We start from the raw sequence: 25,226 nt of genomic DNA, 5'->3' as shown, positions 1-25,226 counted from the left end.
AACAATTTGTTCCAAGCTCTTTGATCCTTGAAAATGTCAAATTAAATATTAATATTTTTAAAGCTGAAGTGGTGATTTTCATAATAAAAGCCCTTGACTTTCAATGCCTGTAAACAACAGGTTAATAAATACATAGTATTTTAATACCTGTCTTAACAAACAACTCTCCTAAAAATAATATCCTATGATGCTAAAGGCTGGAGTGACTACAAATGGTTACCAACTTATCTCAGAATTAGTGTTTGTCCATAACAAAAAAATATGGCTTTAATGGAGCAGTTTGGGGATGTTATGAAGATGACAAATCTCAAAGTTTTATCATCTGCTTCTTCAAATGCACTGTGACTTGCTGCATTCACTTCCAGCATTTCTGGTTCAGGAAATGTTGGATTTTCCTCAAGCAGAGCTCATGGCCAAGTGACCTTAATCAAATACATAAATAAACGGAAGCTTTCCCATGAGAACTAACTATCACAATTATGTCATGTCCAGTCACAGAACTGAAGAGACTGGGTTTATAAATACTGCAGACCTCTTTAACTTATTCAATTTTGATAATCCTATAGGTCACCTTAATCTTATTACTATGATTTTTCATTGCTTTTAACCTAAACACTATAGGTAATAGACTGGTTATTCCAAATATAAAATTTTCCAAAACCATTAAATTATCTAGTATATCATTTAACCTGCATAACCTTTATTTTCTTATTTCAAGCATTACAAATCTTTGAAAAGCTATTTCTAAATCATGAACACAATGTCTAAGATAAACACAACTATCACCAAACTTCCCTAGGTTAGCAAACAAAATTTGTGTAGTTCCTGAGAGAGAGAAACTTTGTTGTGTTTTAATCTATTCTCTGTTCCTGGATCCACACCCAAATTATAAATTGTGGATTTACTACTTCTTTAAGGAATTGCTCTGAAGATTATATACCTGTAAACTTTATTAAAAATACACTAGGGGCACCTGGATGGCTCAGTTGGTTAAGTGTCCAACTTTGGTTCAGGTCGTGATCTCACAGTTAGTGGGTTCAAGCCTCCTGTTGGGCTCTGTGCTGACAGCTCTGAGCCTGGAGCCTGCTTCGGATTCTGTGTCTTCCTCTCTCTCTCTGCCCCTCCCCTGCTTGCACTCTGTCTCTCTCTCTCTCTCTCATAAATAAATAAACATTAAAATAAATAAATAAATAAATAAATAAATAAATAAATACACTAAAATTTTAATAAACAGCAGCTCTTAATATTAACATTAATAGCTACTGCTATTGCCGCTGCTGCTGTTGCTGGTGATGGTAAGTTTATTGGAGGTAGCTCAAATTTGTGTTGATCATGGAGGAAGTAATACCAGCAGGAGTAAATTACTTATTGCCTGACTTTAAAATGTATAACAAATTATGGTTTATCTACTGGTGATGACCACTTAAAAATTAGAGTTATTGTTATCACAACCGAAAAAAAAGAAAAGGCAGAGTTATGTCTGATAACTTGCATGATAAACATTACCGTATGTCTTACACTCATATTTGTTTGTTGTTTTGCTTTATCTTTGTAGTCAGTCCATTTTAAAGATCAACTTGTGTCTGCTCCTTGCCTTATAAGTCATGCAATGACCTTTAACCAGCAGCAATAACATCCTGATGTAAACAATAAAAAACTAATTTTTAATAAACATGTCTATTATAAAATATAACTGTTCTTCTATTAACTAATGTTGTGCCTGATAGTGTCATAAATGGTAAATTCACTTCACTATGTCTATTTTCCAGAACTATTTTTCCTTTCATAGCAAGGGGAGAATAACTTAAACATAATTATTTTTTTCTATCAATTAACTGTCACATAAAAATCATCATTTAAAAGAAAAGCCATTAAACTAAATTTCCAACATGTAACTATGTAACCATGAGGGTAAATTCATCTTTTTCTCTTTTTTTAATAAACAAATTCATAATCACCTTTATTTTAGAGCCAAAAAATGTTAAAACATTTTCATAAATACAGAATTTTATTATATTTTGGATTTGATTTACATAGAACTTCTTCCTTTGAGGAAATTCATTCCATAAAAAAGGTATTTAACATATTATACTACTTCATCAGCTCATACTTAGTTTTATTCTATGTAATTATTTTCACTCTGATGACTTGTACTAAATATATTCCTGTCTAAAGTATGTGTTTCTGGTGAGAGGAAGGTGTTAAAAAGAGGATTAAATTACAGAATATTATAAATACTTAAATATTAATGAGAAAAAAATCCCAATGTCCAACAATGTATGACAATTACTTTAAATTTTAGAGTGCTTTGATATTTTATATCTGTTCAGGTTTTTTGTTGTTCCCAAAACACCGAGGGGAATGGGTTCACAATGTCTGAATAACTTAATACTATCCAAACATTTTACCTAGAAAACTACCGTAAATCTGCAGTCAGTCAGGTATTCTGCCATGTCAACATGTAAAAATCTGAAATGCAGTGTATCCCTTGCGTATTAGCAACTTCTGGTTTTGCAGTAACACTGATGTTCATGCACTGAACTTAAACATGGAAATAGAGGTGCTTCGGTGGCTCAGTTGGTTAAGCATCTGACTCTTGATTTCGGCTCAGGTCATGACCTCAGGGGGTGAGATGGAGCCTGGCCTCTGGCTCCATGCTGGGTGTGCAGCCTGTTTGAGATCCTCTCTCCCTCTCTTCTGCCCCTCCCCCACTCATGTGCGCACTCTCACACATTCTTTCTCAAAAAAAAAGTGGAAACATAAAAATGATTACACTCCAAAAGGTGTAGCATTTTAAATATGTAACAGATATTTTATGCTATTCCTCTATAAAGCATAGATCACAACCTTGAAATTAGAAATCAGATATATCAATAGGTACTAACCATCCCCATTAGGTCCACAAAGAACATTAGGATCTGTCTTTCTTTTCCTGGCCTTTCTTATTTCATCTTTCTGCTTTCTCCATCGCTATGTGAAGAGAATATGCCTGCCAAAAGCACACTCAGAATTCCTCTGCTAACAGATACTTGTAAAAATAAGAATTTTGAAAAGGCATAAAGAGAAGAAACAGCATGTTCTAAATGCTGTGAAGATCTCAACACAATTTTCATTAGTCTCAGACCCTGGCAGAAATCTGACTTGCACTTTAATGTCTCAGATACTGGATGCATAGACCAGTTCTCAAATCTAGGGCTGATGAACAATTATTTGCATATTTTGTTTGTGGCATTTTGGTGCTACTTCTAATGGAAAGTCACCACAAAAATAGCATCCATTTTGAACACTGAAGCAGTTCAATAGGTTGTTAGTTTCAAAGAATACTAAATAAGGCTTAACATGTAAGAAAAGTTTCAATTCAATTTATTTGTTTAATTCATTTTTTGCCTACCTACTTTAAGAAAAAATTTGAAGCAATAAATGGAAAACAATACACATATAATAGAATTTGATAAAATAAAATATCAAATCGAGTAGGAGATGATAATAACAAAAACCCAGACTTAGACTTCATGGTAATGGATTCATATAAGAAATGTTCTCACTGATGCAATTTTATTAGGAGAAACAGATTTTTCTTGATATAAACGTTAAATGTTTATTTATCCCATGAGAATATAGAAAGTTCACTAAGCAATACGAATATGCAATAAGATGGAAGAATCTTCAGCAACTGTTTTGCTGGAGTTATATAAAGGTAATTGATTTGAAATATATTAGAAATTGACTAATCTATTTATATAAAGAAATAAATTATTATTACCAGAGATAAAACTCAGTGGTAACACAGAAAAAGGGGTTTTTTAAAGTTTAATACAATGTTTCTTTCTCTGTGGGATGCCTTTAATGTCAAGTGTTTATTCACATCTTGGATTTTAAGGTTCTGTATAATTTTATTTGCTAAGTACTAAGGAACAAACTTTGTGATGCATATTTAGAAGACATTAATATACATTCTGTGATAGTAGTTCCTTCCTGGAAAATGATAAAATCTAAAGAATTTCTCTTGAGGAAAGGAAGAATCATTACTTTTCTGTACAGTTTCTGAGCTACAGGAACGTCTACAGGCAGAACCACAAAGTGTGTTTGAGATGCACCATTTATATATTCTCAGGGCTGAGTGGTCAGTCTCACTGATCCCAAGTTCCACATGATATGCATAAAAGAGATCCCATAAACCCACCTTGGCCATAAAATAAACTTTTCCTTTGTTCCTTGCCTCACAGACCTGGTGTGAAAATATATATCTAAAATTTCCACAAAATACTTTTAAAACATAGATTTGCTAACTTAACTAGGTGAGACGATTCAGCAGAATCACCATTGCAGGAGACACATTCTTAGAGGCAAAATCTAAATAATATGTAAGATTTCTCTCAGTCTCCCCAGTAACATATCCAGCCATGGAATTTCAACACCTATCATCTGCTCTGACACCTCTCAACTAACTTTTTTACATTTGGATGACTTTTCCTGTCTGAAATTTAGGGAGATTATGTTAATTAAAAATTCATGTTCATTCAGTCTCAAAAATTAAATTAAAAAATAAAATATTGCTATTCTCTATCAATTCACTAAGGTGTCAGAATTAGTCATCATTGAAAGCTGTCTTATTATAATTTTTCAGGACATTGTCACCTCCTTTTTGGCACCCATCATCTGCCTGTGCCATAGTTACCTAGGTGTATGCTAGATGACATGTCATGTGAAGGCAGTCACAATTTGTGTTTCGTTATCATGTCTGACCTTCCCAGTGCAGTCAGCCAGATCTAGACACTTATAATCAATCAGAGAAGGTCAGGTGAATTGAATTAAGGCTGTGGATTCTGGGGTGCCTGGGTGGCTTAGTGAGTTAAGCATCTGACTTCAGCTCAGATCATGATCTCACAGTTCCTGGGTTTAAGCCCACACTGTTAGTGTGGAGCCTACTTGGGATTCTCTCTCTCTCCCTCTTTCTCTGCCTTTCCCCCACTCGCACTGTCTCTCTTTCTCAAAACAAACAAGCAAACAAAAAAGCTGTGGGTTCAACTGAAGAAGAAAGTAGTCTGTATATAAAATTTTGAATGGTGTCAATATGTCAGATATTTCCCCAAAAAATCCCAGACTGATCTCCTTTAATAACTAAAATTCTAAATGAAGTGTTTATAAAGTCAAAATATTATTTTCACAAAATTTCTGTTAAACTTATAACTAACACATATAAAAGAGTCTAGCACATATAAAAGGTAAGCACTAATTTGCTTACCAAGTGGACTGAGAACCAGTATGCAAATTCCTTAGGAAGTAGGGTACAAAGAAGTACATATTGAGAAGGAAAGGTCTAGTACATGGATCTGACCAAAAAAGCAGACTTGAGAAAGATGTCTCAATGTGAGAGGTGGACGGTTCAGTAATAGCCCAAGGAGACAAGGGACCTGAGAAACGAGGCCAACAGGGAAAATGAAGTGGGGCATGGGATAAGGACATCAAATGCCAAAAACAATCTTAAACCACTTCCTAACTTGCTCAAAAGTACAACTCGCTATCAGAAAGCCAATGCTGTGTTTTACTGAAGAATATCCCACAAATTTCTCTGGGGAATTATATCTAGTCATTTGAATGCTTTATTAAGGTACTCTCCACCTCCCGTTTCCCTCATGACAATCATATCCTGAGAAAAGCAAAGCCAGCTGTCAGTGTGCCAATTGACCAATCAATTCCGGCCTGACATCTGGCCTTACCCTGTTTTCAGTCAGCAACCATTTCTGCACTTATTGAAACAGTTGACTGAGTGAAAGGAGGTCCTCTCTGGCAGCTATGTTTTCTCTTCTAAGTCACCAGGATCATGAAGCAATCATTTGAATTTAGCAAACTGTATTCTAATTATTCGGGTAAAGAATCTCAACATCTTTATATGAAAAAGAACAGAAGCACAGATGAGTTGCCATTCTCCTGTGAGTGGCACCTAAGCACAGAATTCAGCACGAGGGGATATGGGTTCGCCATAACCAGTGGTGAAGTACCACCTGCTTCAATCGCAACAGCTTCCTGACGGGGTAACATACTAAAGATACTGGCTAAGTGGATTTGACTTTATCCAACATAATCTTGCCTTCCTGAATTTCTGCAGGTGCCTTCTTTTAATGGTGCCTCAGTAGAGTTGAGTTTGGAATTATCCATACTACTGTCAGATCTTTTGAAGTCACACATGCACTTGGGAGAAAATAGTTATTAATTACATAACACTGAGAGATTTTTTTTCAGAAAATACGGCAGGTGGATTCAAATTCTGAGGGTCAGTTTGGATTTTTGGTGACTTATTGCCATCAGTGCATACAATGCACAAATGTATATTTGTGTAGACATAGATTATATTAAATCCACACATACATATTCAAATATCATTTATCTTCAAGAGAAGGCTGTAAAAGAGATTTGAGCTGGCATTTTTTAAGCTTTACAAAAGTATACTGTTGCTACTAATAATACTATAATAATGCTTTAATAAATGCATAAAATATGTGCCTTAAGGCCCACTCTTACGCATTATGTGACAATCACAGAATGCCAGGAATTCCATCCATAAATTTCTATTATCATGTAATTAATTCTAGATCAACAACCAGTGACTGTAACTTGATTTTAACATTTAGTTTTACTAACATGTAGTATCTCTGCTCTGGTTAGGATATTATTTTGGAGGAAGTACAACATTGATAAATAATTAACTTCTTTTTTAAAATCTTCTGTCTTCAGAGGCAGAAATGAATTTCTATCTTCTTTATTTTTTTTAAATTCCTAATTCTGAATTCTAAAGTACATAATAAATAACTAAAGAATCAAGGGTTAAGAAGTCAGTGAAGAAATTGCTGCTCTCTAGAGAGTGAGTCTCCCCCCAAAATAAAACCTTAGCTCAATCTGTTACACTGTATCTACATATTTTCTGCCCACAAATTTCACCACAGTATAAAATTTTTCCTGTTGCCCTATTGTTTCCTAAACTGCAGAAAGACACTCCTGAACTAGGGGTAAAATGTACACTTTAGTATAGTAGCCATCAAGTTCAAATTTGTCTTCCCACGTTACTGCAAAAAGGTATAGCATTTGCTGCACTAAAACACTATCTCTGAGTGCAATTAGTTGAAATAACCAAGCACAGTATTTCCAACTTAGAGGGCTGTGCAACCATTAGAAATAGCAAGGGATTGCATAATGTTGTAGAAGTTTTTCCAGTGCTATGTCATTCATGCGCTTGAATAGCTAATATGTTTTTTAAATAAATTTTGAGGAGTTGATAACAGTTTGTGCACAGAGTTTCAGAAAATAGAAAATAAAAGGACTCCTTGGGTATGCATGAAGTTAAACGTTAGACACACTGTACTGCTTTGCTGTAACTTAGTGCCAGAATTCCCAAGTTAAGGATGAAGAAGAGAAATTATTTTTCCTGACAACCCTTGAGCCAACTGGGGTGTAGCATTACTTACCTAAAGATGGGTCTTTGGAGATGTTTCTTCCTGATTGTGACATGGTCATCCATTTAAAGGTAAAAGTTTAACTTCTTCCTGGAAACCACTCCAGAAATCCAGGGAGGCAATGTAGAAGTCTATTCTGCTGCAAGGAGCCCAGAAGGAAAAAGTAGTTTCCTCTTTCTCTTTTTGGGTGCTGGGAGAAAACTTCCCTGCTCTCTGCCAGCTGAGCAGTGTGTCCATAGAGGCCACATAAGACAGGCACGTTGGGGCACTCCCCCACAGAGCAGGGTGTGCAAAAACCACCGACAGTCACGTTGATACAGGCAGGAGAAGCACACAGGACCCTCGGGAACAGAAGGAAACAAACAGACAACTTCCTACTCTAGTGGCACCCAGGTAGGAGCGCCCTGAGTTAGTGCAGCCAAGAGAGCAGTCCTTCCACATGCTGGTCAATCTCTGGAAAGCTAAGTCCCTCCCTGTCTTTAAAACTGCCTGATCTGAGGCTCAACTTTTTTCTTCAAAATAAAAGTTGTACAGCTGGTTCAGCAGTCCCATGTGAGTACCCTCTGGAAGTTTGTTCTGTTAAAATAAGAACTGTATACAAATTAATGAAGGAAGATGGGCTCAGACTGTGTGACTGGCTCTGCTTCAAACGATTATAATTATTTTACAATATTGCTTTTATTCACACTTTGAAGTGTGGAGACCGCTCGTGATTTTTGGCACTCATAGCCCAATAACCTACACTTGGCTGAAGTCAAAGTTACAATTTCAACTGATAGAAGCCCATGTGAAGCTGGCCAGAGCTACGAGAGTTAGAAAAACAAAAATTGCTCAATTCTATCAGTGACAATGTGCCCAGATGTCTGTACCCAGAGTAGCTTTCCAACTAAGTGGGGACACTGAAAAAAACATATGAAAACACATGCACACAAATACACACACACTTTTTTAAGGCCCCTAAACTCCCTGGGAACCTAAGGTGGTTTTTGTTTTGTTTTGTTTTTACTATGTGATCAAATTTGAATTTTAAAAATAAAAAGAAAGAAATGTAGGTATTAGAGAGAAGTTGTAAACGGCCGAAAATAAATGACATTAAAAATTGTTTTACTTGGAAGCCTTAGACTCACACTGCAGGAACTCCTGTTCTAGTCACAGATAAGATGAACCCTCACATTTTAATATACTGTATTTTGGAGACATTTCTATATCTGAATTACTAACAAAATTCCTACTCAATCAATAGTGTCATGAGATTCCAGGCCAGAAGTTTGGTATGTAATAAAATAAACCATGATTAAAATGTTTTTAAAAACCACATGTAATAAAAGGCAGGGGAAACTGAGAAACACTCATGCCTCTAGTTGAATCATCAAATAAGGGTCAAATGACACAAAGGAGTTTATGACCTATATGGTCGCGATCTGAAGTTCTTAGCACTTTCTAAATACCTTCAGCGGGAGCAAGAGGTATTTTTTTGTTTCGTTTTGTTTGTGTTCTCTCAAAGGAAAGACAAAGAAGAGAGTTACAAAGAAAGAAATCACTGATTACATGGAGCACAGTTCTAACACATACTTTTTTTTTTTTCATCTTTCTGATGATGTCAATCTGAGACAGAATTGAGCTAAAAATAATAAATGGGTTCTGGTCCTAGTTCTATCATGAAAATGTGAGCCATTGTTGGAAAAATTCTTGACCTATCTGAGCCCAAGTTTTTGTACTTATGAAGTTGCAATATTAATTGAATTCTATGTTCCTTTCCAGCTTTAATGGTGGTGTCATGCTATCTATAAATATGATTAGTTTGCTTCTTGCGAAGGATCTAGCAAAGAAGTTATGATGCCTAGTACTCCAAAAATACATGCTTATATGTAAAGTTATAAGTAAAGAAGTCCTAAATAAAAAGATAATTTTATATTGTATGTATCTCTGTAGATATTACATATTTACTTAAAGACATCTAAATCAATGTTCCCTTCACCATCAATAAGCATCCAATCATAAATTCACATGTGTGTGATACTGCAGTTAAATCTGGAGACCATCTATATGCAAACTAATGTGCAGACCTTTGGAATAAATGCATTATTATAACCATGTGCCTTGGCTTTCTTTGTATAGGAAGGCACATAAGAAATAACATGCTACGCAGGTCTTCTGGAAGGATTTTTGTATTTATGGGTAGCAGACAATTTCTGTACTCATGGTTTATTTATAATACTATTAATTTAGCATAAATACTCCTGAGGGCCAACCCAAGAGAATAGTAAGCTCATCAACTTTTAAAATTAATTTTCATTTTGTCTACTTTTGAATTAGAAAGGTGAAATGATTTTTTCATTTACATGATGAAGGAACTCACCACAAATACTAGGAAACAGCCAGCCAAGGGACAGCTCAAAGGACAAGCCAAGTATGAAATCTAACTTGAGGCTCAAAGGTTTAATTATCAACTGCAGAATCTGACTGTTGTTAAATTAATTATAGGAAAATAATATTTTTGCTCCACATTAAGTTTATATTCTTTTTGCTCTTTAGCTATTAAGGTAGAAAGCTCAGCTTCCCATTTATATCAAGTGCCATTATTTAAACCCAATATAAAAACCTAAAGAGCCATGAGAAAATATTGGTAAGTTAAATATTCACCGGACACAAAGAAAAATATGTATTTCTTAAATATTTTTGTAAACTTTCTATCAAAGAGCACTTAAATTTAACACTGGGAGAAAAGTTTGCTTTATTAAGTTATTCAACTCTAATGTAGTATTCAATAAGATAAAAGGACTCCACTGTTGTTGCTCAAATTACAAATTATATTCCTTAAATGAACACAATTATACTGTTATATTTAAATAATAAAATACTAAAATTTATTATATAAATAACCAGGTCAACTCTCCTATAAAATAAACCAAATACAACTTATTACGAATATTTTTTCCCTGGGGGTAAGGATCAGAAATGTTGTTTATATTTTTCCTGTTATGGTAAACTCTCTTTCAGTGTGACCTTGCCTAACACTTTCACCCACACCTCCTGCTCTCACGTGTGCTCACTCTGTCTCTCTCACACACACAATTTCCCCCACTCAGCACTGTTACAGACTGTCATAACAGGTGTTTAATAAATATTCCTTAAGTTAATTTGTTAAAATGTTCTGCTGAAACACACCAATGTATCCAACATAAGCCATGGTGTGTGACAAAAAACAGATTAGCTCCATGACTTTCCCAAACAAGTGAATATGAAATGTGTCATGGTATTTTGTGTTAAGCATCTTGGAAAATAAGTAAGATTTACTTTCCCTTATTTTTTTAATGTTTATTTATTTATTTATTTATTTATTTATTTATTTATTTATTTATTGAGAGACAGAGCATGCGAGCAGGGGAGGGGCAGAGAGAGAGGCAGAGAAAAAGAATCCCAAGCAGGCTCTGCACTGTCAGCAGGTTTTTTTTTTTTTCATTGTAATTGTCTGTTCTATAGTAATAGCCTGTTCTATAGCTCTGTTTGTTATATGTAAGTGCCAAAAAGCATGCAATGATAGAAAAATTATGTAATACTAATGGCAGCCCAAGAACTGGAATATGAATGTATCTACAGGTTATCACTTTACCATATAAGTCTAATCAAATATCAACCTGAAACAAAGTGTACTTTTTTCTTAGAGTTTGTTAAATGCAATGTTGTAAGTTATATAGTTAAGTGAGTTTTAAATTAAGTGGAGAAGTGAGAAAGAAATGCAAGACAGAAAGGATCAAATGGCATTTTAGATTTTATCACTATATACATGTAATATCACTTAAATAAAAAAAAATGATTTTTTCACTCTTGCCTCTCTGCTTTCCCTCCAGGTGAGCACTAGCCCTGTGTGTGATTGGAATGTCTCCTATACCTAATCTTTAGTTCAGTAGTTCTCAGTCCTATTTATTTTTGACACATCATACATGAAAGATGATATGTGAATATGATACTCTATCAGAAAAGTACTTAAATTTTGATGAAAACAAAAAAAGGAAAATGCAGGCACTGCCATAATTTTCCTTCGACATATAAATATGGAATCTATAAAGTGAAACACCACTTGGTCAACTGTACCATGAGATAATAGAACAGAAACTATTCTCAATGTGCCAACCATAACTCTACCCCTTTAGAACTGGGCAAAAAACTTTTGTGTGTAAGTGCACAAGACTGGTATCATTTAGAGATAACCCTAAGTTTAATGTAAGGTAAGGTAAGGTAATGTAAGGTAATGTAAGGTAAGTCATTTGCAACCTTCAGCATTTTACTCATATTTTATAATAAATTTCCTGCTACAAGTTTTTACAACTGATTACAAAGCTAGTTCATAGGTGGTAGAGTTGGAATTTGAACTCAGATGTCTCCTTCTTGAGCCCAAGCTTACCCCTGCTGAGTAGGTTGTCACTTGGTGGGGACTCTGCCACTCAGGTTGCTTGGGTTTTTTCTGGGCTATCTTTCATATTCTTTCTGGGCTATATTTCGTATTCTATTGAGAAAGAGAAGGAGGAACCGGCCACTCTAATGAGTGTCTATTCTCCTCTAATCCTCTACCCTATTGAAATATCATTGCATTGCCCAGGTGTTCCCAATACTTGCAAAAGCAAGCCCTAGAGAGGGCTCAATGAATATGTTCTCCTAAAATTCAAATGGAAGCACTGTTCTATTACAAAGAGCCCTGGACTAATGTCAAGGAACATATATTTTCACCCCAGGTCTAGCAGTGATTTTTCTCAACTCCCTGTATATCTGTTTCCTTAGCCATCAAACTATGAAGTTGGGCCTTATGATTTCAAAGATCCTTTCCAGCTCTAAATCTTTGTGACTCTATGATTGACCCTGTGATAACATGTCGAGTTATTTAAACTTGGTGTCCAAACAAGAATAAGCTCTATAGTGATTTTTAGCTTTTCTTACCCCCAATGAGACAATGCATATCACCAGAATACTTTTTCATCCCCATAGTTGTAGGTTTAAAAATATAACACACTACTGGGGCACCTGGGTGCCTCAGTAGGTTAAGCGTCAGACTTTGGCTCAGGTCATGATCTCGCGGTCCCTGAGTTCGAGCTCTGTGTCAGCTGACAGCTGACAGCTTGAAGCCTGAAGTCTACTTAGGATTCTGTGTCTCCCTCTCTCTGTCCCTCCCCTGCTTGCATTCTGTTTCTCTCTCTCTCTCAAAAATAAATAAACATTAAAAAAATTTTTAAGCACTTTAAAAAATATAACACACTACTATTCAAATGTGAAAATAAATTGTAGTGTCTCTAGTTGTTCTAATTAAGCTGTTTCCTTTTTTTCTACAGCTTCACTTTGGAACCACTGTCACTGGAATGTAATGTACAGGAAGAAAGGGATTAGTGTCTGCTGTAGTCCTTGTGCAGGAAATATAAGAGACATTCACTGGTTATTTGTTGAATGAATGGAACATGAACCAAGTGCCTATTAATGCTATCTCATCATCCTCTTGTACATTCTTTTTCTAAAAACCCAGTAATATCTGCTAAATGTTCAGTCTTTCATATTTTCTCCAACCCACTGTTTTCCTTCAAGGAGGTATTCAAGGAGGCCTTATAGGGAGGTGTGTTTCTATGACTGTAGCATCAGAAAAAGGTGGCCTCAAAAGCAAACCTGCAATCCCCTGTTCCCCTTTGTTTTCTCTGGTCTCCGTGACAATGTCCCTTGTCTGTCTGGTCACTTGGTTCTCTGAAAATATCTACTGTTGGAATCTATGGCTATTTTTTTCGGGTGGTTCAATCTGGGAACTATGGTCTTCCCCTTCTGACTGAACCCAATCTCAGCCTTCACTGGTGGTGCAGGATCCTCAAGTGTCAATTACATCCTTCAGCTGGATCTCTGTGGAGGTTGTTAACCTTTTGTTTCCCGTGTGGGATTCCCTGACTCCTCACTATGGGCATGGCAGGCTTATGGCAGATAAACTGCTCCTATCTCAGCAGGACTTCTTGAGCCCTCCATCCCAGAACAGGCACTAAGGGAGGCTTGGGATTGGACACACCATACCACCACTTTTATTCTGTTGTAGCTAAACACACAAAGTCACTGGGAAAATTCTCCGCTATAAGCTTTCACTCAGCTTTCATGGTCCCCACTCTGGGATTTTAGCTCAGAAGTAAGAGATCAAAATATTTTGTCTGATCATTTGCTTAAAACACCTTCTATCCAGGTCCCTTTTTCTACATTTCACCAGGGCAGAAGATACATGCTTTCCCTATCTCAAGTGGCAGAAGATCTCTTCTCTTATCTCCTAGGTGTCCTCTGTCCACAGTTTATAATAAACTCAATATTCAAATCTACAATCCTGAATCATGTATGTTAGGTAGAGCTACCAGAACTTGGAAAACCCTCTTGGTGTGAACAAAGCCTGGCTTTCAGGACTATTATCTTATGGTGGCTCAAAAGTTCCATTTAGGTACAGTCATACTTTAATTGTGCTTCCCTTTTTTGAGCTTTGTAAGTATCGCATTTTTTTGTAATTGAAGGTTTGTGGCAAATTAAGCAAGTCTATTAGCACCATTTTTCCAATAGCATTTGCTCATTTCACGTCTCTGTGTCACATTTTTGTAATTCTCACAAATATTTCAAACTTTTTCATTATTATTATATTTGTTATGGTGATCTGTAATCTTCAATGTTACTATTGTAACTGTTTGGGGGCACCACAAGCCATGCCCATTTGAGATGGCAAGCTTAATCAATGAATGCTGTGTGTGTTCTGACTGCTCCACTGACTGGCCTTACTCTGTCTTTCTCCTTGGGCCTCCTTATTCACAGAGAACTAGAATTAGAAGTGGAGCCTGAAGATGTGACTGAATTGCTGCAATTTCATGATCAAACTGGAATGGATGAGGAGTTGCTTCTTATGGATGAGCAAAGAAAGCAGTTTCTTGAGAAAGAATCTACTCCCGGTGAAAATGCTGTGAACGTTGTTCAAATGGCAACAAAGGATTTTAAATATTATGTAAACTTAGATGATAAAGCAGTGGCAGAGTTTGAGAAGATTGACTCCAGTTTTGAAAGAAGTTCTACTGTGGGTAAAATGCTGTCAAATAGCATAGCTTGTCACAGAGCATTTGGAAAGGAAGAGTCAGTCGATGTAGCAAACTTCATAGTCCTATTTTAAGAAATTACCACAGCCACCTCATACTTTACAACTACCACCATGTAATCAATCAATCAGAAACCATCAATACCAAGGCAAGACCCTCCATCAGCAAAAGGATTATTACTCTGTTAAAAAGAAAACCACAGGCCCAAGATGGAGTCACTTATTCCAGGCCAAGTCACCAAACCAGGGTTTAATACCTAACCTGATTACAGCTTCAATCTCTCCCAGAAATGTAGTCTTAACAGGTTAGTCAGAAATTTTCTGTTCATCATCCATAAGGTAATCTGTCCTGTGGGCCTTCTCCTTCCCTCAAAGGAAGATGAGGTAATCTGCAAGATAAGAGCCCTGTTCTCCCCCCTAAGGGAAAGTGACTTTACTTGAAACAATCCTTTCTTTTCTTTTGCTAATAACTTCTTTGCTGCATCCTCCTTCCTACAAAACCCTTCCTTTTTGTACAACTCCTCAGAGTTGCTCTCTACTTGCTTGATGGGATACTGCCCTATTCACAAATCTCTTAAAGCCAATTAGATCTTCAAATTTACTCAATTAAATTTTGTTGCTTACAAATTTGCTGAAAGCTCAGATGATGGTCAGCATTTTTTAGCAATAATGTATTTTTTAATAAAGGTATGTGCATTGTTTATTTAGACATAATGCTATTGCACACTTAATAGACTATAGAATAGTGTAAATATAACGTATTATGCACTGGGAAAACAAAAAATTCATTTGACTTTCTTTTATCCAATATTCACTTTATCGCAGTATTCTAGAACAGAACTTGAAATATCTGCAAGATATGCCTATATTAAAGTCTGGCTTCTTACTTGTTTTTACTTTCATCTGTGATAAAAATAATCCCACTACCTACACTGCATAGTGCCTCTGCCTGACTGGGAGAAGATAAAATCATTATTTATTAAATGGAAGAGAGATAGCACATTATTCCCATTATTTTATACAGCTTTCTTATTTATTTCAATGGGTGCATAGTGAGTAAATTATACCACAATCTTAACATTGGTCTCACCTATCTGTCCCCTATCTCATTTGCTCTTTACTTCATTTCTCATTGGCCACACTGGCATTTTGTTCCTTGAACACTCCACATTCTTTTCAGCCTCTTTTGCACATACTGTTTCCTTGTCTAAAATGCTATTCCTTCTGCTCATTGTTCAGATTTCAGCTGCAGTTTCACCTCAGAGAGGTGACTTCTCTGACAACCCCATCTGAATTCATAATGCCTACAATACTTTGCTCCCCTATTAGTATCATAATCTATGTGTCATAATATGTGCAATTATTTATTTGCAAATTCATCTGTGTAATGATGAAGAAACCGATTCTTCGGGATGTAGTAGCTGAGGAAAAAATCAGAACATGTAACTAACTGTTCCTGACTACCTTAAACATAAATCTAGTCAAGTTATACAAAAATATATTTTTTCTTATATGCATGTCTGTAAAGGGAAGCAAAATACACCATTCCAAAATATACCTCTTTGGCATATGGATTATCTTAAGCAGGTTATTTTTAAGAAACAGAAGATCCTGGTGAAGCTCAGAAAACTGAGTAGAAGTTACGCTTTTGTAAGAAATATTTACATTTATAAGGGAAATCCCCATCTGTAAGGTTGTCTCCCTGGCTATACTAGAAAAACAAGGATGCCTAAATCTTTAGAAACTGGGGCACCTAAGTAGCTCAGTCAGTTAAGGGTCTGACTCTTGATTTTGGCTCAGGTCATGATCTCATGGTTTGTGAGTTCAAGTGTCACCCACATCAGGCTCTGCACTAACAGTGTGGAGCCTGCTTGGGATTCTCTATCTCTCTCCCTCTCTCTCTGTCTCCCTCCCCCCCCCCCCCCTCTGCTGCTCACACACAGGCTCTCTCTCTCTCAAAATAAATAAATAAACATTAAAAAATAAAATAAAACAAATCTCTAGAAACTATTATCAATGGAGAAAGCCTTGACTTAACTCTGCATAACAGTCTTATTTTTGTTTACTGGGCTCTTCCTTGAAGCCTCCTATAACTGACTTCCCACCCCCATAATCTGTCTTTAGCTGAAAATGATACTCAAGTTGATGGCTTTGGCCATTTGGGAGTTACTCAGTTTTTCTGGGTCTCTCCCATGTACCTATGTTACTACACTTTTGTTTACTTTTCTCCTGTCAATCTCTCTTATATCAATTTAATAATTAGACCATCAAAGAACCTACAAAAGAAGAAGAGAAAACTTTTCCTCTTATACAACTGTAAGAACCTAAAAATAGACTCTTACTGATCTCCTGCAATGCTTCAAAACATTTTCTAATACTTACATATGTTTCATCTTGAAATGTTTGTCATTATACTTCTTTAAATGAGGAACTCTAAGTAACTGAGAATAAATGCATTGAATATTAAAATTCACAATGCAGCTGATAATCACTTTGGAAATGGTTCTCAGTTTGACCAAAAATGTTTTCTGCCTTGTAGACAAAAAGCAGATTTTACCCTGTTAATAGTTTTAAACTAGATACTTCTGACTTGTGAGTCAGAATTAAAGTTTATTAGCCATTTACTCCATAATAAAATCCATCAAAATTGTTAATTTCTTAAATGAATTCATAAGGAAGACCAGGTTTATGGCTTCAAGTGGCAAGGAAAAACTGTTCCCCAGTTTGTTCCTTCAGCCAGGTATCCGAGCTTTGCCTTTCTGCTTCACAAAGTAGGAGAAATTCCTCTTTGTCATTTAAGTGTGGAAGCAGGTCAGTTAAAGTTTGATTGGCTCCAATTAGCACTCCCACAGGTTCTGACAGCTTAGTTCTGGCAGTAGGACAATTTATTTTGAATAAGCGTGACATTCTGTGAAAACATCAACAACAACAACAAAGGAAATCATTTAAAGCAGATTCTCATAGCAAACACCCACCCACAGCTCACTGTGTAATCAAGCAACATATAAATTCCCTGTAAAAGGAAATGACTATTACATAGTGGATAGTTAAATAAACATTACAAAAAGGGACCTCCTTAATATAAAATTCCCTTTGAGTCAGAGGACTAAGAAAGAGTTGGTAGAACAGGGGCTTAATGATGAATGGATATTCAGTAAGCAGGCGAAGACCAAGGGCAAGTAAAGTGTTTCATCATCCCTAAGCACCAAGCAACAACAGTTGTTCAGAGGGCACACTGTGGCCGAAGCAGTGTGCAGCCGTTTCTGCCATATTAGCCTGCAGAACTGGCGAGGTTCACACCGTCACCTAAGAGGGGTTGTAATGAAGGAAATAACTGATGTGATATAATAGTTCAAAAGCACGTGATTCAGAGGCTTCCATTACCCCTGAACATACCAAAAATGTTCTTCTCTGCAGTTTTTAGTCAGTGGGAAGTTGTCCAAAGGTAGTTGCATGCTGAGACTTGTTCAGTTTCTCTGCAGCTCTGAAACCTGTCACTAAATCATTAATTTAGCTTCAGTACTGAGTCATCATTACCAGCTTTCCTCCATATTTTAAGTTTGGTTTCAACATGACTCTAAACTCAGTCAGTAGGTTTTTTTTTTTTCAGTCTGTCTTAAATTTCCAGTAATGCCTATGAATAAATGTGCAGAACTACAACCAAGAATGAATTGAATCAGTGTCCGTAAATGGAAAATTCCTAAATGCTAACCTATTGACTCTCCAAGCTTTTAGAATTAGACAGCAATAGAGATAATCCTGACTCACATGGACTTTGAATAGAAGCAGTCACTCAGTTTGCCAAGGCTTTAATAGTACATGTGGTAGGTTCTGTGAAAATAACTCAAATGTATAGAAATAGGTCATTACCCCTACTACCTTTGTAAAACAAAAATGAGTTAGCACAGAGAATAAATACAAACCACATATATTTGTGCCTTTATATCCATTTGTTCCTCAAAAACCTCATTCCATCTTCAGCTTTTTTCTCCACTTCTACTTATGTTCCCCCACGTTATATCCATTGGAATGACCCATCCTAGCAAATCTTATCTCTGGAATTACTATCTTATTTCTCATATCAATATATTATTCCTATCAACTGTTCTGTGACATGCAATAGTTGCCATAATTTATTAGTACATTCATTTAAATTCTAAATTTTAATTCCATTCAGGGTTTAAACTGGTCAGTGAACATTTTCCCAAGCCCAACTAGACATGTTATCAAAGCCCAATACCTGAGAGAATATTAGAAATCAAGTCTATTTTAGAAATTCTGCATCTTTTTAAAAAAATTATGAATCTTCATCTTGCTCTATGGTCTCCCAAAATGGCAATCTTCTCTCATCTGCTCATTTCTCCACCTGGACCAATGCAAAGCATGGGTACAAGAGAGTTGACACGTGTTTATTGGTCATTTACTATGTGTTAGGCACAATACTTTTCTACCCACTATTTCAGTTATGCTGCATAACACACCCAAAAGATAGATTCTCTTATCTTCAAGTCACACTCAAGGAAACTAGAGTTGAGAAAAGTTGTATAATTTGACAAATGTTGTACCTCTTATATGTTACAGTAATGGGATTTGAATCCAGTTCTATTTGATGCCAAAATCTTTGTTCTTAACAAATACTGCCTCTCCATGATCATATTCTTAATTTTAATAGTAACCTTAAATAAAAAGGTATCTTGGATAACCATACCTTAAAATATAATTTTTTAATCATTTTAATGAGACTGAATCCTAGCAACAATTCAGACTTGATTTCAGAGACACATTACTTTGGTTTGAGTTATTCTCACAATATAAGCCTTAAACATGCATGGATCAGTGAACCAAAAAAAGCAGAAGACAAATATGGAATCTTTAAAGTTTAAATTATACCATTTGTTTGATGTATAATCTTCACTGAACAAAAGTAAACAAAACATTTAGTCAAAATATCACTGAGAAACCCCAGGAAAAAAAAAGCAAGTCAGAGTAAATACATAAATGAGTTGTGGTTCTATCCTCAACATATGGAATGGATCTCCAATAATGAAGTTCATGTAATGAAAGTTTCTCCTTAAAATCATGCTCTCAGCATTTGATATCATTAAAAAATTCACTCATTAATTCTCTACCCTCTCTCAAAAACATTATTAGGTAATTCATCTTCACACACAAAAAACCTGGATGGACTCCATTTGTAGACTTGTAAAGCTCAGAGTTGCCTATGAGATTACCTAGACCCTACATTCCACTACAAGGATAATATTGATAACTGCTGCCATTTATTGGACACATATTACATACCAGTCACTGCTGAGTATTCTACAAATCCTATTATATAGAATTCTCCTGAGGAAAACCTGGAATGGAAATTAGTATCCCTCTTTTAGAGAGTCCAGGACTGCTTTCCTCCCTAGCTCATGCATTTATCTACTAACACCTCCCTTGACTGGGGCCATCTAATATGATTTGCTTTGATTCCCTGTCTCTGCTCCTCACAGCCATTCTGCATTTTTATCCTCATTCTTTTCTTCTGCTCCTGTTGTATTTTCTTTTCCAATAATGAGCTTCAAGTATACTACTGATTCTAACTTTCTTAAATTTGTGGGAATTCTGTACTTATCTTTCTCAATTGTTCTGCAAATATAGAATATTGCTGCTGTTTTGAATGTACACATTGTTTCAGTATAGAAGTTTGTGGAGATCAATTTTTTGGCCTTGAGTTAGTGAGTTATTTGTTATAAGTAGAATTGTAGGCTTCTGGAATCTGAAAGGACCTTCAAGGTTAAGCTAGTCACTCTCCCAACCATTGCAGAATTTCTCTTGCTTTTCCTGTCAGAGGGGGCTTACTCACAAGTGCCCCTGAGGTATATGAAGTGAATATGCCATTCCCTTGATCTCCATCCCCAAGAACTTCTTATAACATGAGAATTGCATCTTGTTGAATGCTATTTATATTTAAAGATAGAGGCTTTTCTTTTTTTTTTTTTTTTTTTTTTTTTTTTTTTTTTTTTTTTTTTGTATTCCCCATTGTTTCTGGGAGCTGCTAAGCCTCACATGGGTTTGTGTTCATGAACCATTCTTCTGGCCACAGTGGAACCAGCGGCATCCAAGACCATAGCCGATAGAGGCTTTTCTTATACTAACTTCTTTATCTTGTATATAATCAAAGAAACAACATGGTTTCAACAATGGAGGGAAAAATGGCTGTGTTGGGCTTACCATTTGATTTCCAATGCAGCAACTACCAATGCATATTGAAAGAGTAAATTTTTGTTTTAGGTCAATTTTTGCTTTAAACTCTACATTTAAATATAACACGGCTTAATTTCATGGGCCAATATGACAAAGGTTGTACCTGATATTAGGAGAACAATATTGCTTAAACACAGGCATTGCCTCCAAGGAACTCAAGTTTAAAAGGAAAAAAAATAATAATGTACTTTTAAAGGTAATTTCAAAACAATTTAATAAGTGGATTCATAAAATAAATAAAAGGGACAAAGGAAGCTCAGAAGGGAGAGAAAGGAAAAGTCATAGAGGAAATTACTGTTTCAGCAAGGGTTAGCCAGTGAATAGAAATTTGCCAGGGCAGAATTGTTTACTAGAAAGATAAAGTGGAGAGGGGCACCTGGGTGACTCAGTTGGTTATGTGTCTGACTTTGCCTCAGGTCATGATCTCAGGATTCATGAGTTCAAGCCCTGAGTAGGGCTCTGTGCTGACAGCTCAGAGCCTGGAGCCTGTTTCCGATTCTGCCTCTCCCTCTCTCTCTTCCCCTCCTCCGCTTGTGCTCTGTGTCTCTCTCCCAAATATAAATAAACATTAAAAAAAAAGATAAATGGAGAAAGCCAAGTAAAAGGAAAGTGGAAAAATAACACACAAGCGTGAAATACCATAATATTTAGAAACTGGTACTGATCCTGGTGTGAGTGAGGATAAAACTACAAGGGGGAGTGACAAGAGATTAAAGTTGGAAAATTAAACAGAGACCAAATCATTTGTGCCATATTGGGAGCTTAGATTACATCCTATAGGCAATGAGTAGTTACTGATTGGCTATAGTCAGAGAAATGGCACCTTCAATTTTGCAGTTTTAAATCTCATTGAGCAAACTGTGGAAAATATTTTTTAAAAGAATAAATCTGAATGCAGGGATATCAGTAAATAATCTCTTAGATTCTTGGTGAGAGATGATAGTGGTTTAAAGTAAGACAAAGGCATTAATTGGAAAAGAGAGAGTCTAATTACAATATTACAGGATAAAAAGCATAGGGCTTAGTGAATAATTGGGTATACTGAATGAGGAAAAAAAGAATGCTAAGGCAGTACTTTCTAGTTTGTTATTTGGGGGGATGGTGTAGGAAGACTCAGATCATAAAAAGAATAATGATGAAATGCAAAGAAAGAAGTATGATCAAAGCTTATTGGTGAGGCACAGTGAGTTTGCAATACCAAGGGATGGCCCAAGTGAAGATATTTCATAAGCAATTAGATATTTAAATTATGGGAGAGAAGAAAGGAGTCAGTTATAGACATAAATGTGTATGGGTGGGAGGTGGAGGTATTGCTACACAAATATAAAACTATCAGTGTGGCATGTATTGCTCAGAGAGAACACGTACATTAGAGGAGTAAAGGCCCAAGAATAAAAACCCTGGCAATTGAAGATATGGACAGGGAAGAGTATCCAGGTGATGATGTCAGAAAGACTGGAAAAGTCAGGAGGGAAAGTTTTCCTACAATAGAAGAAAAGGGTTACTGGTACCAAAGGTACAGAGCAATTAAAAAGAGAAAGTACAGAAATATTTCCATCACAGTTGGCAACATGGAAGCCACCAGAGGCTTTAATGAAAGCAATATCTGTGCTGAAACAATCATATGTTCAGTAAGACAAAAGTTCTGAAATCAAGAAAATCATGAAAGTTGGGGGATTTTTCTAACTAGATATCTCAAACTCACTTCATTTAATGCTGCCTATGGAAAGAAGATATGGGCTAACTTTACAAATATTTGGTGTCACAAAAAAAGAAATATGACCATCTGTTTATATGACAATAGTTTGCTTCAAGAAAGTGTTTTCAGGTTTCTTTTTTTCTACTTTAATTCCTTGATTTAAAATTTACAAGCAATGTTTTCTTTTGAGAGGACATGTGTAGTAACTCAACAAGAGATATGAATCCAATAAAAGATCAGAACAAAGTTGTCCTATGGCTTTTTAAGCTTGGCATTCCCTTGGATAACCTTTTTGAGTGTGTGTGTGGTTATTTTATAGAAAGAAAAGATTGACACTGCTGGACCTTCGTATATTATTTAAGCAGCCACGGTATGTCTCCTACGTCCCTTCACCCTTCAGCATTCACTTCCAGGATCCCAATGCTCCTATTCTGATTTCTGGATATTCAAGTCTTGAACTACAGCAACCATCTAGAATCAATGTCTGTGTATTTGCTTCTCATCTTAATTTCTATAAAAACTTAACTGTGTTCTGTGTTTCATTCCTTCAAACATGAGCCAGATAACCTGACAAAGAAACCATACTGCCAGTGAATTAGCAGATGATAAAAACCTGCTTTTACCTTCCAGAACATGATTATCAAGAACTCTAACGTTAAGTAATTATGATAGATTGATTGGATGCTATTCATTTATAGACGCCTTTTAAATCATACCACATAGTCAGCTATCTATTCTTCCTAATTTTTTGCAGGCATATATTCCCACTCGATCCTAGTAAATGCCTATTTGTATCTTCATTCATGCAAAAAAAAATGATAAATGCTTACATATTTTCTGTATCATTTTATTTTTTTTAATGTTTATTTTTCAGAGAGACAGAGTGCAAGTGGGAGAGTGGCAGAGAGAGAGAGAGAGGGAGACAGAATCCAAAGCAGTCTCCAGGCTTTGAGTTATCAGCACAGAGCCTGACGCAGGGCTCGAATTCACGGACCACGAGATCATGACCTGAGCCAATCAACACTTAACTGACTGAGCCACCCAGGTACCCCTTTATGTATCATTTTTAAAAAGATAGCTCAAACAAAAATAGTGCTCTTTGGGGAAATGAATTAACAGTATCTAAAATTTAAGGCTTACTTTCAATATGATATAATTTGATTTTTCCAAATTACTCAAATTACCTATTACCCCAACACTATTTCTTAAAAATATCCTTTATTTTCTTCTTTAGTTTAAAATGCCATTTTTACCATACATACATTTAATTTCCATTTTTACTTGGCTTGGTCTCTCTTCTATTCTGTTGATTTTTCTGCACAAATACCACTCTGGTTTAATTATTGTAGCTTTTAGTATGCTAAAACATTGAGTGTTTAGACAGCCTTCACTCAATTTTTTCTCCTTCCAATAATTTTTTTTCAACACTAATGTATGTTTGTTCTTTTGAAAAAAATTCATTCTTCTACACAATCATTTTGTCAAATGTAGAAAATTCCTAGTCTTGAGTGAAGGATTATTAGGGATAGCAAGAACCAGATTTCTCACGATTGGAGAAGGGAAGTCCACATATGGAAAAGGGTAAGACTAGATTATATCCTGAGGTGTTGCACAGGAGTTTGAAGTACTAATATAAACTATAGATTATGTATATACTATATATAATTCTAACTATGTCCATTGAGAAGGCTGAGAAAGAATGAACACCAATAGCAATTACAGCAAACACTCAAAGTTTGGTTTCTATATACCACTCAGTAGTAAAAGAAACCAGGATTCCTTATAAAATAGGCTGAATCTAGAATTTGAGGAGGGAAAGTATAAGATTAACTTATACTCTTGTACTAGAAAGTAAGGAGACATTCAAACAATGATGGGGATGTACCAAAAAACCCAGCCTTAAGAGTCTCCCTTGGTCAAATGTGGGACAATTTGAACACCAAACAAAATAATGATGGTAACATATTGCTACCCATTGAATAAAATAAGAATTCCTGAATCATTATTGATATAAATAATTGATTAAATAAGTTGGGAAGAAAGCTCCTCCTTAAAGTAAAATAACATCTAATAAATACCAAAGGAATGATGGAGCTATAAAATCAATGAATATTAAAACAGTGGGTGACAGTATAATGAAAAAGAAACAGGATATTAATAGGGATTGCACTGAATATAGATGACTTTAGATAGTATGGACATTTAAAAAAAATTAAATCTTCCAATCTTTAAACATAGGATATTTTTCTATTTATTTGTATCATATTTAATTTATTTCATCAGTGGTTTTTAGTTTTAAGAAGCCCTGTGACACTTTTCAAAGTAATAGAAAAAACAATCCTAATATTCATGCTGAGCTACAAAAGACCTCCAATAGCCAAAGCAAACTTGAGAAAGAAGAACAAAGCTGGAGATATCACACTTCCTGATTACAAAATATCATCAAAGTTACAGTAGTTAAAACAGTATTGTACTGGCATAAAGACAGACATGAAGATCAATGGAACAAAATAGAAAGTCCAAAAATAAGTCCACACATATTCAGTCAATTGTTCTTTGACAGGGGTGCCAAGGATACACAATGGGAAAAGGATAGTCTTCAACAAATGGTTTTGAGAAAACTGAATACCTATATACAAAAAAAAATCAAATTGGATCCTTATCTTACACTATATAGAAAAATCAATTCAAAATGGATTAAAGACTTAACTGGCTGTAAAAGACCTAAAACTGTAAAACT

At 35.5% G+C, this 25,226-nt stretch overlaps 1 protein-coding gene across 3 annotated transcripts in view; it reads right to left on the bottom strand.

Annotated features, from left to right (window-relative positions):
- The window catches only part of PDE1A (phosphodiesterase 1A), a 243,374-nt gene extending 235,473 nt beyond the window's left edge, over positions 1-7,901 (bottom strand). For all 3 annotated transcript variants that reach the window (XM_047871055.1, XM_047871057.1, XM_047871058.1), the window contains exon 1: positions 7,464-7,901. In XM_047871055.1, coding sequence (XP_047727011.1) covers positions 7,464-7,516 — 53 coding nt within the window. In that variant the 5' untranslated portion in view covers positions 7,517-7,901. The remainder of the gene's footprint in view (positions 1-7,463) is intronic.
- Between the last annotated feature and the right edge of the window lie 17,325 nt (positions 7,902-25,226).

The sequence above is a fragment of the Prionailurus viverrinus genome, chromosome C1 (genome assembly GCF_022837055.1).
Source record: "Prionailurus viverrinus isolate Anna chromosome C1, UM_Priviv_1.0, whole genome shotgun sequence".
In the NCBI taxonomy this organism is placed as follows: Eukaryota; Metazoa; Chordata; class Mammalia; order Carnivora; family Felidae; genus Prionailurus; species Prionailurus viverrinus.
This window is presented reverse-complemented; position numbering and strand designations above follow the sequence as displayed.